General features: G+C 46.5%; 2 protein-coding genes across 2 annotated transcripts in view; one reads left to right on the top strand and one right to left on the bottom strand.

The window, feature by feature from the left end:
• The window catches only part of Nsf (N-ethylmaleimide sensitive factor, vesicle fusing ATPase), a 139,905-nt gene extending 131,550 nt beyond the window's left edge, over positions 1–8,355 (top strand). Inside the window, exons 18-21 of the mRNA XM_031354552.1 lie at positions 2,286–2,420; positions 3,352–3,465; positions 6,410–6,465; positions 6,898–8,355. Of these exons, the coding sequence (XP_031210412.1) occupies positions 2,286–2,420; positions 3,352–3,465; positions 6,410–6,465; positions 6,898–6,919 (327 nt within the window). The 3' untranslated portion in view covers positions 6,920–8,355. The remainder of the gene's footprint in view (positions 1–2,285; positions 2,421–3,351; positions 3,466–6,409; positions 6,466–6,897) is intronic.
• Positions 8,356–12,290: 3,935 nt separating this feature from the next.
• Positions 12,291–15,479, bottom strand: part of Wnt3 (Wnt family member 3) — a 43,973-nt gene continuing 40,784 nt past the window's right edge. The window contains exon 5 of the mRNA XM_031352040.1: positions 12,291–14,206. The gene's annotated coding sequence lies outside the window, so the exon portion shown is untranslated. The remainder of the gene's footprint in view (positions 14,207–15,479) is intronic.

The raw sequence follows: 15,479 nt of genomic DNA, 5'->3' as shown, positions 1-15,479 counted from the left end.
TGTGGAGTATGTTTGGGCACTGTGGACTTTAAACCAGTAGCCACACATTAGCAAGATGGAATTCCCCTTTGGGTGGAACCTGCCTCTTCTAAAGCCACTGTCACAAGCTGCTGGCAGTTCCTGCCCTTCAAATGTGACCCAGTGTGGTTCCCTCCATTAGTATATCCACTACTGTTTTTCCATGAGAACGCTTCAAGTTGCATTACCACTAATTAATACATAAAACAATCCAGCACAATTTAATTATTTGGTAATGTTTTTCAGTGTTTTCTTAAAGATGTTGCTTTACAAGTCAAGGCCTGAGCTGGCCTGGGTCGTGACCTCACCACAGTGTTTGCAGTCTTGTTAAACAAGAAGACAGGCAAAACATAAATTAGCGTCTCCATTATAAGTTACCCCACACTTCCCAATCTTTCAACACTCTGAAGACGTGGAAGTCGCTGTAGGAGAAAGCTCCTTGGGGAAGATGGCGGCAGATGGAAAAAAGGCCAGCTTTCTGTAGTGAGCAAGGAGCTTCTGCAGAGTTGCTCTTTTAGGGAAGCCACCGTTTCCTTCTGAGAAGAGAGAGATGAGGATGCTCAGAACCCAAGGGGGAGGAGAAGCAGCTAACTTTTCTAAGTTGGGATGAGCCAGAATACCAAGACAGGAGCATCACTGAGCTCAGGGATGAAGGCCGGCCTTGGCACATAGCCAGACATTGTCAAAACAGTAATGATTGTAATAAAAAACTGCTGCAGCATTGGTATCTGTTAGCTCTAGAGACCATGTTCCAAAGTCAGCATTAGAATTATTGGGTTTTTTTTTTTAGTATAAATGTTTTTAGTATAAAAACTTTTTTTTGTTATAGTAGAAATACACTCTCTTTCCGTGTGTGTGTGTGTGTGTGTGTGTGTGTGTGTTTACCTCAGCACCTAGCTTTTATTTTTGCCTTTGGACTTATGTTCCCTCTGACATAGACCCTCTCCATCTTCCAAACCAGCTTGCTCATTTCATAAGACTTGGCCTATAGGCCAGGCAGTGATGGCGCACACCTTTAGTCCTAGCACAGCGGGAAGAAGAGGCAGGTGGATCTCTGTGAGTTTGAGGCCAGCCTGGTCTATAGAGTGAGTTCCAGGCCAGCCAGAGCTACACAGAGAAACTTTTGTCTCAAAAAGAAAAAGGAAGAAAGGAAGGAATAAAGACAGACAAGAAAAGAAAGGTGTGGCCTGTGGATCCCTCCCTGCAGAAACCCCAGTGTCCCCTGCCAGGCTCCTCCCCTGGGTGTAGTGTGCCTCCTCATCCTGCAGCACAGTCTGGGTTTGTTGTGGTCGTCTTTATTTTCCTACTTCTCTAGTAAAGGTCATTCTGCAGTCATTCAGGAGCTTGGCAAATGTCTGTTGATAAGCACTTGGTTTTTTTGGTTAATTTTTTTTTCTAGTTGATTTATTTGAATAGCAATAATGATTAGCCTTTCATCTGTATATGTCACAAATAAATTTCTACCTTGGAATCTTTGCACATTCATCTGTAAAACCAAGGAGCCCTTAGTGTCAGAGGGATTCTGCCTATGTGTGCGTGTTGTGGGGGTTAGGTATACATGCATATGCTAGAACTTGAACCTAGTCTCTATGCATGCTAGGCAAGTACTCTACTAGTGAGCCGCAGCCCCGCCTCCACGTTGAGGTGGTGCATTGTTGTCCTTGGCACACAACAGACCAAAGCAGTGAGTGAGACTGAGGAAAGCTCCCTTGCTTTGCTGATAGTTAGCGATAGAATGTGTACAAAGCCCAAGCTGAAGGTTTGGAAGGTTTTTGGGGAGGAAGGTGGGGGGTTGTTTAAGACACAGGGTCTCACTATGAAGCCCTAGCTAGCCTGGAATTCATTATGAAGACCAATCTGTCAGAGGCAAGCAGATTCCTGTGAGTTCGAGGCCAGCTAGTCTGTATAGTGAGTTCAAGGCCAGCCACAGCTGCATAATGAGACCCTGTCTAAAACAAACAAAGACCTACTTCCCATCACAGGATAGAACTGTAGTGAGTATTTCGGTTGTCTCTGGCTTCGGTTTGGTGTTCCACATCTACTGGTCCGTCGGTGGCTGGGATCGGAAAGAAAGGCCTGCTTCATTGTTGCTGTTTCTGTTACGTCACCTAGGACTTGTTTAGAGTTTTATTTGGAAAATCCTAGTTTTTGTGTGTTTTGCCTGCTTGTTACATAAATAATGGATTGAGCTCATTTCAGTCAAGCCTCCTCTGGTCTCCTTGTTAGTGTTTTTCTGTGTGCTGTAAGCCATCTGTCTCAATAACCAGGGCCGCAAGCTTCTCATCATCGGGACCACCAGCCGCAAAGACGTCCTGCAGGAAATGGAGATGCTTAACGCCTTCAGCACCACCATCCACGTGCCCAACATTGCCACAGGAGAGCAGCTGCTGGAGGCTCTGGAGGTAAGGACAGCTCACTGCTCGACACTGTGATTAGAAAGGAGCTGAGGCCCGAGATAACGCTGAGCTCTCAGAGACACATTCAGCTAGAGCATGGGACCCCAGGATGTCCCCACCGAAGCTTCTCAGAAGCTAGGGGGAGAAGAGGACATAAAAAAGAGCAGACAGTTCCAGGCGTGGGCAGCACAGGTACTGCGGGGGGCGGCTCACTCCCTTCCAGCATTCACTGGTGCTCCCAGCCGACTCTGCAGGCAGGGGCTCACTGGGATCCACACGGTGGGAGCACAGTTACTGTTTCTTCACAGTAGCTGGCAGCACACTTCTTTGCGTACAATAAACCAGAACAATGATTAAAGCCTTTGGAACTACCAAAAAGAAAGAAGGAGAGAAAGCTACCCAAGCCTCACAACTCTGTAATGTAGAAATGTCTCCTTAGGTTAAGATGATAAAGCCTTTAATTAGAAAAGCAGGTCTTCTAGTGAGTGTTGGTTAATATTAATGTGCACAGATGACTAGATGGGATCTGATGGAAAAGGTGATGGAAGTTATTCAGTGTGGCTGAGTCAAGGAAGCTACTTAAGGGCCCTCAACTTCAGAGTTGCTGCCTGCTCCCAACAGAACAGGAGCCAACTGTATGAGAAGTGTTTATCATAGATTAGAGCTGTTTCCCCCCAGCAAACACATCTCTCAGTTTAGTGGTGGGTGGATTTCTTCTAGATGAGGTAGTCTCAGCACAAGGGAGGCTGAGGCAGGAGGATTACCACGAGTTTGAGGCTAGTCTGGGCTTCGGAATAAGACCTTGCCTTTTATGGTCACACAAGACTAGGTGGGTCGGTTCACCCCAGTCAGGGTAGCTCCTCCCACTGTTCGCTCAAGGGTGAATGTTGGTGTGCATACTGTAAAAGTGTCTAATTGTTGTTTATTGCTTTTATAGCTTTTGGGCAACTTCAAAGATAAGGAACGCACCACAATTGCTCAGCAAGTCAAAGGGAAGAAAGTCTGGATAGGGATCAAGAAGTTACTAATGTTGATTGAGATGTCCCTGCAGGTAAGGCGATCCCTCCTCTGCGTGAGTGAGTCACAGGACCGGCTGTAGCACACCAGGAGGCCTGCTTTCCTCTCCCAGAGCTCAGGAGCACCCATGTTCTCCTCTTTCTCTTTCAGAAATTGATGAGAACAGAGCGTTTTCTTTAATCTTAATGTAGACATTAGGTCTCAAAATTAGAAAGGGCTTCAAAGAACGAATTTAAAACTGCAACTGCCATGTCCACAATCTGTCAGTGAATCCGCCCTGATCTCACACTCCATACTGAGGCACTGTCCATCAGGGTCAGCACATGACAGCACAGATGGGTAAGAGGTCTGGGAGATGTGGAAGGGCAGATACGACAACTTGTGCAGATTGGCCGTGGCTCTGTGCGTTTCCCCTCACTGAACTCCTACAAATTTTTATTTTAGTGTTTCCAGATGGGATTCTCTATGTAGCCCCAGCTGTCCTGGAGCTCTTTATACAGACCAGGCTAATCTCAAACTCAGAGATCATCCTGCCTCTGCCTCCCAAGCGCTAGAATTAAAGGCTCATACCACTATGCCTGGTTGACTCCCTGGAAATTTCAGACTAACTGACTCCCAGCCTGCTGCTAGGCACAGGCAGATGAGACTAATTCTGGAACTTTCTCCTATGGACTGCAGCTCTCTCTCTCCTTCTGGGACACCTGCCTTTGTGTGCCTGAATGTGTGCATACACGTGTATATAATATGCTTGTGTAGACTGAGTTCCATGTGTTCAGACCACTGGGGTGCCACCACCCACTGTTGACGACCCCTGGACCAGCTCAGCACATACTAAAGCGCTCAATAAATTTCACTCCATCCAATGAAAGGAGAAGAAGTGAATGAATGAGGAGTGAGCCATCCCCAGACCTGAGGAGGTGTGTCACTGTGGAGCCCTGCCTTCCTAGTGCGAGCAGTGGGGTTCCCAAGCTTCACATCTGAAGGAAGCTCTTAGGCCAATAAAAAAGAAATATGGAGAGAATTATCGTAAGTCTCTCTGATAAACTCAATTTAAATTAAAAAAAATTAAATTTTTGTGTTTTTTTCAGAAACCCGTTTCCCAAGCTTCCAGCAACTGTTTTTAAGTCAACTTATATATTTTCCATTATGAGTAGTAAATTATTGTCTTAGACTGAGCACCCTGCTCAGGCTTACTCCTGGTAAAGGCATACATACAGGTGCATTGGCTCTGTCCCCAAAAAAGATAAATCTGTCAGAAGTCAGCTCTGCCCTTCTTTTTCCAGTTTCAGTACAATCTTTTAAAATAATTGCATAGAAGAAACTATGCGAGTGTTCCTCCCCACTCCCTGCCTCCTCTTCCTTTGATGCCCGCAGCACAGTGATCAAGTCAATACCTCTTACGTGTGTGAGGTGGAAAGTGAGAGTGGGTGCTCGGCCTAATCTTGAGCGACTGACACTTCATAGGCCTGGAGTTTGAACCCCTTCACGTCAAATGGATTCCGAGCAGCTGAGTGACTTCTCTTTAGATCTGCCTCGGGAGCAGGGGCCAAGCCCGGGTGCAGAGGCATGCAGTGCAGCAGAAGGGAAGCCATGCTTGCTCTGCTCGCCGTACCCGATTTTGTTAAAACTTGCTCGGTGTTAAGGATCTGCTCTGACTGGATGTCACCTGAGGGAATAAAGTCATTTATCTAGGTTACTTTTTTCCTCCCTTTTCTCTTGACTTTTAATTCCATAGCTACAGGCAAACCAGTAAGTCGCTCCTCACACATATTAAATATAGTTAATGGGCGAAGACCTGCATGTACTGACTCCAGCGAGCTCCAGCCAGTTCCATTTTTTAGAAAAAGCTTTGACAATTGATTCATGTGTAATTCTAGTCCCATAGAGGGGGAAGAAAAAAATGGCTCTTTAGTTAGCTGTTCACACTTTGTCTTAGTTCTTTGTAGTCTGACCCCTTAGCTTTGATACATTTGAAACTTATGTTCCATGTTTGCTGGGGCAGAAGAGAAGAGGCTCTTTTCCAGCGTGGTTGTAGGGGGAGTCTGATTGCACCCTTGCCCACAGCTGCGCAAGCGGAGCACTTGGGCGCCGATCCTAGAGGGCAGGGAGTTCCCTCTTGCCAACAGACTTCTGCCCTGCAACATACTTTAAAAGTGAGGTGTTTCTTACAATAAAAATTCGTACAAAGTCATTAAAGATGTTTGTTTGTGATGATCCTTTTCCAGATCATCAGGCCAATAAGAATATGATACACTTTGAAGTGAAGTAACTTGGATACAAAATGACAGCTAAGAGAGATAATTAGTAATAATGACTTGAACCAGCACCAGGATCAAACCCCACCACCTTGTCCTGAGTCTGTGACTCTCAGGCAACCAGGTGTACCAAGAGCAGAGGCCAGCAGCACTCTCTCTTCTATTAGGTGTGGCAGCATCTCCACCAGTCCCAAAGGGACACTGTAACTAAGAAAGCCAGCTCACTGAGTGTGTGAAAGTCATAACTATATTTTGGTCACTTACTCAACCTCAATTTGGTTTCTTCAGGTTCTGTCCTCCTCCTTCAACAAGATGTATAAATTTTAGCATTTGAACCCCCATGATTCTTAGCACCCGGAACACTCCCAGAAGTGTCTGACCCCTCCATGAGTGACCGTGATCTAGTGTTGTGACACCTGGCTGGCGTGTTTTCCCTCCTCACACCAACACCGGTGTTAGCCAAGCATAGCCAAGCAACCAGAGGGCGTGCTTGGCTATGGTGCCTGTGAGTGACCAGTGGTTTCTCCGTGTTGGGAAGTTCCACTGGCTTCTAGATAACATAATCCGCTTTATTATGCTTCAAAACAACAGCCAGGGAACAGGGGGCACGTTTCCGAATGATACTGGAACCACGTGACCAAGCATCTCCCTGGTGTGGAGGAAGCACATCTTCGTGAAAAGGAGACATTGAGTGTCTGCTTTCTTTCTTCTGATGCTTTTTAGATGGATCCTGAGTACCGCGTGAGGAAATTCATGGCCCTCTTGAGAGAAGAAGGCGCGTAAGTACACGCAGTGCTCACCCATCTGCGAGGTCCCACGCCTTCCCCAGTGCATTTGAGTCTGCTGATGGTTTCCTTCCTGCATAACCTTGTTTCCATGCATTAGCCTCGTCCTGTGTTGTTGGTCTGAGGGACCAAACGAAGCGGATTGTTCTGTTGGTCTGCTCTTCTTGGCCTGCTTCACAAGGCTCCCTTGACACAGCGCAGGGAAAACTTGATGGTCCATCATTCACTGATACCTGCTTTTAAGTGCATGGAACTGTGACCTTTTTTTTTTTTTTTTTTAGAAAGTGCCCATCAGATAGCAAACGAATGGTGGAAGATGTAGAGAAAACATGAAGTTACTAGTGATTTCTTAGTGAATAGGTTTGTTTGGGGGTTTTTTTGGCAGAGCTTACAGTTCTGTGTGTGCTTTTGGGCTTTCTTTTGCAGTAGTCCCCTGGACTTTGATTGAAAACGGACTGTTTACAACAGTGACCAAAGGAAGCGACCGAGGTGAAGATGGCCTGGGATCGTCACTCCTCCTACTCAGACACTGGACTGCGTGAAGTGTCCGCCTCCCTCAGCACACTTGCTCTGCATGGCTGGTGCAGTAAACTCCCTCGTGCTTTTGAGATGTCCTCGTGTTCCCTCCCATGCTAGCTAACATGGTTCCTGCTTACGTGGGAGGCATGCCACACCCCTGCACACTGCCCACACTGCGCTCCCTGCCGTCTACCGGAAGGTAGGCTTCTACGTGTGACCAAGAGCAAAGGTTCCAAGGAATTCACCTAGCACTTCCCCCATGCCAACAGCTGTGTGTCACAGGATGGGTTATTGTCTTTGCCTAAAGAACTAGGCTTTGACTATCTAAGATGCTGCTCTCAATCATTTTCAGAGATGTTTCCAAGTTGCAATCAGGAGAGCTTTTCTAATCAGAAGTCAGATCATTCATTCCTGTGGTGGCTATGATGTGCCCTGAGTGTAATTAATTTGCTCTGTGGTAAGAGATATGCTAATCATTACCACTTGGTAGATGCCGTTAAAACCTTATGAAAGATACATATGGAAATCTGTACATCCCTAAACAGGAAAAAAAATTATAATTTACAAGCCTCTCAATTCTAATTAGCGTCCAGCTCTAAGTGGGTCAGTTCCTTGGGATGACGTTAGAGGCCTATTAGTGCCATCGTCTTCCTTTTCCTCAGCCTGATGGCTTATGATCCATCCTCCCTGTATCTCAAGTGATCTGTAGTTTCTGCAGCACATAAATAAAACACTATTCTCCTGCAGAACAAGCCACCCCCTTAGTCCTCTCCCTCGGCCCTCGAATATCCATTCCAGCATACTCCACACACCTCTCCCCAAAAGAGGAGGGACTCAGTGAGCCCTGTAGAGGGTGGTTTGCCTAGTCAGTGGGTTAGAAGGAATTTAATTAGGTCGTCATTTGTGAAGATGAGTCTTAGGGAGCATGCCACTCTCCCCACTGCTGCTTCAAACACAAAGACAGCCATCAGAAGCCACCCAGGAGGCCTGCTGCTGCAGGAGCACCTGGGTGAGACTCTGACAGTATCCCCCGCAGTAGAAGGCAAATCATCTCCTAATCTTGCCGCTGTCTGTATACCTTGTTTGGGGTTTTCATCCCTGGCTTATTTTGTGGCTTTGAAAGAGTGGATTGTGTTGTGAAACCGTGATTCCTGTGGCTAGTACCGTGGTTCCTCGTCCATCACCGTGATCCCTGTTGTCTGCGGATCTGCCTCTCTCCTCCCAACAAAGTCGTACATGGATTAATTTATGTTTCTTGTTCAACAAAGTTAACGTCTTGTGTTTTTGTCCAAAATTATATTGAAAAAGATATTATATTGTGTAATGCAAATTGAAGGAATGCAATAAAGAGTAAATATACTTGAAGTGTTGTATAGACCAGTATTTTATACGGAGCAGGACCAATCACTGATAGGACTGTATGAAGAAGTAGCCTCAGAAGAGAAACTCCTCCTTGTTTTGTTACAGTGTAGGAATTTTTTTTTTTTTAAAACTCTTTAGAAAAACTAAGGAGGCTGGAGAGATGGCTTAGTGGGCAAGAGCTCTTACCACTCTTCCAGAAGACCTGGTTCAATTCCCAGAATTCACATAGCGATGTACAACTGTAACTCACATGGCACACAGATATATGCAAGCTGATGGCACATGCCTTTAGTCCCAGCCCTTGGGAGGCAGAGGCAGGCGAGTCTCGTGAGTTCAAGGCCAGCCTGGTCTGCAGAGTGAGTCTCAGGACTCTGTAGAGCAATAGTTTTCAACTTATGGGTCAAGACCCCTCTGGGAGTCACCTGAGACCCTCAGAAAATACTTTACCTTACCATTCATAACAGGAGCAAAATTACAGCTATGAAATAGCAACAAACCTGATATTGTAGTTGGGGTTACCATGACAGGAGGAACTGTCATTAGACAGGAGGGTCACAGCATTTAGGAAGGTTGAGAAGCCTTAATTTAGAGAGACTCTGTCTCAAAAAAACAACAAAAATATTGAAAAAAAAACAAAACAAAAAAGTTCAATGGGCAGTGGTGGCACATGCCTTTAATCCCAGCACTCTGGAGGTAGAGGCAGGTGGATTTCTGTGAGTTCAAGGCCAACCTGGTCTACAGGGTGAGTTCCAGGCAACCAGAGCTACACAGAGAAACCCTGTCTCCAAAAACAAAAGCAAAACGAAAGCCTCAAACATTCATATGCTAATATACAAGAATCTTCATACTCATGTTTGATCCTTATTGTACCTTAAAAATAATTCAATTTTTTTTTTGAATTAAAAAGCCAGGATGGAAGCTGCTTCTCAGTACAATGACTCCTCTGACGTGTGCAAATCAGAGACTCCTGAACTCACTCTGGTGTTCTTCATACTTTCTGTATCTCTCAGATACCAGATGCCACAGCCTCAGTCCTTGCACCAGTTAAGCCCAGAAATGAACGCTGTGTAGAGAACAGGCATCTCCAGCAATTTGGGGGGCAGCAGTTGTCCCACCCCCAGTTCTGGGAGGAAGCCCAAAGGCCATCCTACCTCCAGCCCACAGCATGGCCTGGAGACAGCGTGGAACACTCTGATGAACCACTCCTGGCTGTCAGGAAATACTAAATACATGTTTGTCTTCTTTTGAGGGCTTTTTTAAATTTTTCATGTACTGTCCAGAAACATAGATAACTGTAGTTAAAATCTAAGCTGTGTTTTCAGGCTGTCTTCTTAGAGCCTAAAAGTTAACAGTGAGCAGCCTTTACGTTTTCACCATGTGTCACAGAATCATGGAGGAGATTCAGTTACCATTTAATAATCAAAGCCTGGTCAACAGGCCTGCCGAAGCAGAGTCAGCTATAAATATCCCACCTGACCAAACACAGAAGGCAAGGCCAGGACTTCAGTTTGCTCGCCTGACAGCTGGGCTGCCTGCCGCCTTCAAATAAGTGACCAGCCAGGCAAGGTCTGTTAGGAGTTCAAAAGCAGCATTTAAATTTTAGAAGTTATTGCAAGATGAAAGCCACTCATTTGCTGACAACTGCTGTGGCTGAGTCCCAGTGACAGCCCAGGGCGGGGTGTGGGGTGGGGGTGACTCGATGCCAGAGCATCAGAATGCAGGGATGACACCTGTGATCTGCAGGAGTCCCAAGATGGGAAGGATGGCTTTGCAAGGATAGGATGTGGTGGTACACACCTCTGATCCCAGAGGCAGAGGCAGGAGGCCAGCCTGTCCTACATGGTTCCAGGATAGCCAGCACTACAAAATGAGACGACATCCAAACAAGAAATTGTAATGACATGTGTTTATGATTGATTCTCCAGCACATTCTCCATAATAAACATTTGGTGATTGATTAATGATGAGATAGCTGTTTGCCACCCAAGTTCTGTTAAGCCAGGCAAGGCTTAACATCATACTTTTTGCTGAACTCACTTCCTGATGTAGACCCACCACCCATGCTACGTGCTCTTATGCCCAGCACCACGCAGGTCGACCAGCACTCCACCCAGAACAACTTCGCCTAGTTCCCCTTGCTTTTCCTGCCTTTCTTCTCAGCTCCTTTCCCTGTCTCTGTGCCCATCCGTGAGCCCACAGCCTATCTTCAGAATCATGTTGCTTTCAATAAAACCTCACCATATCCCTTTATCTTCTCTCAAATTCTTCTCAAAACTTTTTTTTTAAGACCCACTAAGTTTCGTGTGTAGCTCTGGCTGCCTAGAACAGAGGGATCTACCTGTCTCTGCCTCTCGGATGCTGAAGTTAAAGGTGCACAGCGCTTACACACAACTTGAAACTTACTCTTTCCGGGGTTTCTAGCTAATCTTCAAGCCCAGTTAGAAACTGTATTCTCTTTAATGTAATACAATGATCATGGGAGACAAATGGTATGATAGGGGCCATCTAAATATTTGGCAATCTTATACAGTCAAAACAAACAAACGAACAAAAAACAGAATGCTATGAGAAAAGAAAAGAGTATTCACCTCAAGGAAAAAAGAAATGCAGTGAGGCTGGAGACATGGCTCAGTGGTTAAGGTCCTGAGTTCAAATCCCAGCAATCACATGGTGGCTTACAACCATCTGCAATGAGATCTGACACCCTCTTCTGGTGTGTCTGAAGACAGCTACAGTGTACTTACATATAATAGATAAATAAATCTTTAAAAAAAAAAAAAAGAAAAGATATGCAGTAAAAGATGGGCAGGCTTAAGCCAGGAGCCCTGTCTCTGCCCGTAAGGGGCTTCACACAGGTGGAAAAAGATTTCTAGGGCAAAAGATGCACCAAGTGGAAGCTCAGGCGGTCATTCTCAACTGTGGGCCATAAAACTAGGGATCTGGCCAGGTGGCGGTGGCACACGCCTTTAATCCCAGCACTTGGGAGGCAGAGGCAGGTGGATTTCTGAGTTCGAGGCCAGCCTGGTCTACAAAGTGAGCTCCAGGACAGCCAGGGCTACACAGAGAAACCCTGTCTCGAAAAACCAAAAACAAAACAAAACAAAACAAACAAACAAACAAAAAAAAAACCCTAGGGATCTGGTATTGGCAATGTCCACCATCAGAAGCAGACTGGTTCATTTTCCTATGACCAATGTGAATAAGTTACCTCTAGTAGGGGTAGACCAGAAGAAAGAAATGCTGAAGGGGGCATTTTGTAAGTAGGTCTGGGAACTGAAGGACCACCCATCGTCCTAAAACTGAGCTACCGCACAGCATCAAGATGACAGGCGAAGGCTTCAGGAGAGCCACTGAAACTCTGGCCCAAGGAGAGAGTGCCCTTCCCAGAGCACTGCTCAGCAACCTATCTGAACCAGCCTACAACTCCATTGTCACTAGACCCAGAGCACAGGCAGAACACCATCTGGTCAACCTACCTACCAACCTATTCTGCAGTTGAACCGTTGTCCAGTTCTGCCAGGGGAGTGGCTGTTTCTGGTCCAGCTTTGTTTAAAATTGAGCAATTCCTCTTTCCCCAGCAACTGGAGTTGGGGATGTGGTGAGAAAGGGAGTAAGACAATGGCAGGTCCTGTGGCCCACTGACCTGGGTTGAATCTTGTAGAAAGATCTGAGACACCAACATGTGTTGCTGAAAATGTTCAAGTCTATGAAGGAATTGCTCACCAGATTTGTTCTTCCCCAAATTGGCCATTCCTTGTTTGAGACTGACTTAGAGTCAAGTAATGCTTTAAGGCTCACGTCATATCTGCTGTCCATCATACCTCATCTTGCTTAGAGAGCAGAAGAAATGACAGTAAATTTGGCCGTTTAATTAGCACAACATTCAGATACCCTTGACCTAAGGATGAATCTGGAGACTCCAAATATCGTACAATGTGTCCACTTGAAGTTTACCTTCTCTTTAATGATTTGACAGAAAAAAACTGCATGATGAAATAGATTTTCTCCAAATATATATATATTTATATAATATATAATCTTAGTTAACTCAAAGGTATATACATTGTATAATAAATAATATTTATAAAAAGAGACTTTTTGAATATAAAATCAAAAAGATCAACAACTTCTACAACTTTTTACAAAACTTTGGATACAGCAGGTTGGTAGGGAACTCCCATTGGATGCTATTACCTGACTATGGCGAGGATAATTACAATGTGCTCATGTACTATTATTAAATATTTACTTGTCAGCTACTTGAATACGCCCCAGAAACATGACTTTATCACTTTTAATATAGAATACATAGATATGAAGAGACTTGTAAATTGTTGTATCCGTTCTGCTCAAGTGTCCTCACACAAGCAGGCGTTATCCAGTTGACTTGATTTCCAACTTCTGGAAGGAGAGATGGGAAGGGGCATTTGGGGTGCTCGGAAGGGATGGGAGGTGTACCCAGAGCAATGCTCACTCACAGTCATAGGGTAGAGAGTGCAGGCAAGGGCCTACTGGAATCTGCTTGGCAAGCCAACTGCACAACAGGAAATAAGTGGCTGACCCCTCGTCAAGTCAGCATTAGCAGACCCCAGACAGAAACGGGAAAGGACGAATTCTTTGTTCTGCCTCATTCCCCCATTTTATCTCCTCTTTCTGATTCTCCTTAAGACAGAGTTGATGAATTGATCCGTGCAGCCCCGCCTACCTTACTAACCCCAGCCAGGACCATCGTGCATCAGGAACTGAGCTGGGAGCTGCCTCCATTCATTGCTTGCCTCTTCTGAATATCTCTAATCCAGATCCTTGGGAACTGAGATAGGCTATTCCATTCACAAGTGGGAGGAAACACTTGTTAAGGATCACTTAAGTCTTTCCGGTTACTTCAGCCAATAGGAGAAAAGGACGCAGGGTGGTCTGCCTCCTAACACAAAGGAAGTGGGACTCTTCACCCTCCCCACCTGCCGGCCACATAGATTGTTCTCTAGGGTGCCCAGCTGCTCGCATTGGTGTCTGCTGGCTAGCAAGGCTAAGAAGGAAAGACCAGCCCATTCTTGCTGCATACGGTGGATGGAGCCGGAAGAGACCTGCCTCCACACCTAACCTATTTACAAGGTCATCCTGAAAAACATATAGTAAAGGTGGACACATAGACCAACAGAAAAGGGTGTAGAGCAGGGCTAGAGAAAACATGAGCCTGCAGGGAACTCAGCTGTTCTGCAGATGGCTTCCCAGGCCGCCCAGAACTCTGAGGTCTTCAAAACTCAAGATCTGCTCCAACCATTGGCCAAGGGCCTCCCCACCACTACACCCTGGCTATACCTATGGCTTTATTCAGAATGACAAAGTATGACCAATTTGAATGGGAGTCAATGGACACAAGTGGACTGCGGGGCTCTGTTCTAGTTCACAGTTCCCACCTCAGAGGCGTCTTGGAATGTCACAAGTAGAGGCAGCTTGGACACAGGATCTTGCCACGTTCTCGTCTCTCCCACCAGGCCAAGAGCTCACACTAGCCCAGCCTGTTCTGTTGCAGTAGATTTTTTTTTTTCATTTTTATTTTCTTTAACATGTGCAAAGGTAAGCCTCGGGTCTGTCCCCAGCAGACCCTGGTAAAACCATAAAGAAAGCCCCTCTGTAAAGCCACACACCATCCAGAGCAGGGTGAGAGACGTTAGTTGAGAAAGAAGCGGCCCATCGGAGGCCGGCTGGGTCCAGGTCGTTTATCACATGCAGCTGGTAACAGTCTATGCTCCTCGCCGGCCAGTGCCGAAGGCTGGCCCAGATCTAGATCCTGCTTCCCACGGGACTTCGATGAATGGAGATCCAGCCGCACAATCTACCCCTTCCCAGTGCCCTTTGGAAAATAAACAGGAAAAATCAGAAACCTAGTAATTGCTGTCAACACCATCCCCTGGGATGCAAAGATCACAGGCGGCCTACCATGCTCGCTAGCCCTGCTCCCTCCTCACCCCAGAGCCTGCTGTTGAGGGAGGACATCCTCAGGCAGAACAGAGCCTGCATCCGCACAACTCAAACCTCCTTCTAGCTGAGGAAGCCCACGGTAGGTAACCAAGACAGCACTGTCCTACGTGGAGATGGAAAAACCTGGCCAGTCTGAGCCACCACTCCTGCCGTGAGCGGTCCAAAAGAAACGGAATCTACCTAACTAGTTATGATGAATTCCTTCCCAGGATGCCTTCCTGAGAATGTTCACTCCAGATGTACAGCCCTATGCTGTGAGACTTGAGGTACTAAGCCATGCTCCAGGCACCCCCAGCCAACCCTCAGCTCTAGTGCTGCTGGCAGAGCTGAACCAGGAACAGAAAGATGACCTGGATATGCCTAAGGTCCCACAAAAGACTAGTGAGAGACCCAGGACACAGGGCCACTTAGAGGGGGTGACTGGATCCATAGCTTTTCCAACACAGGAATAAAAGGAATAAATCAGGTATGTGTAAACTACCAGCACTTGGGTAGCTAGTGGCTAACTGGAGACAGTGGGCAAACCTCAAGCCACCCCACTTAGGAAGGACTGGATGCTGCCACTGTGCTGAACTCTCCTCAGAGAAGGACGTGTAGCCTGCTCTGCTCTGCTCTGTGGCTCTTTTGTGCAAGAAAAAAGCCAGAGCTCTCTCTGCCTGCTGTCTCCCTGCCCACTTATCCCTTGGGTTCCACCAGTAGTAGTACCTTCAGGGGTGAAAAGACAGGAAGGAACCAGATCTCAACAACCTTCTTGCCTACGGCTCCGAACCAGGCTGCGAGAGCCTAGAGCAAGTGATTCTTATCAGCCTCACTGGGCCCCAGAATCTCAGCTGCCTCTTCAAGAGCACTGGACCCCAGAGCAGGCTCTTTAGGGCTGTGTCTAGCTCCTAGGCAGCCCTGCAGGACACAGGCCTTACCACTTCACAGAGGAGGAAACCTGGACTCAGAGAGGCAAAGGATATCACAGTGGGAGGGGGCTCCCTTCTTAGCAGAAGGTGTGGGTTTGAGAGCACCCCTGCTATGTGAGGGGATTAAGGCTGTGAACTATGTGGGCATAGCTTCTTGAAAACATGTCTGCATGATGCTGGAAAAACAGCCAAGTGTCTACTGTAGAAATGTGGAGAAAGGGGGCTGCTTTCCCCCCT

This window comes from Mastomys coucha, unplaced genomic scaffold (assembly GCF_008632895.1).
Source record: "Mastomys coucha isolate ucsf_1 unplaced genomic scaffold, UCSF_Mcou_1 pScaffold5, whole genome shotgun sequence".
Taxonomy (NCBI): domain Eukaryota; kingdom Metazoa; phylum Chordata; class Mammalia; order Rodentia; family Muridae; genus Mastomys; species Mastomys coucha.
This window is presented reverse-complemented; position numbering and strand designations above follow the sequence as displayed.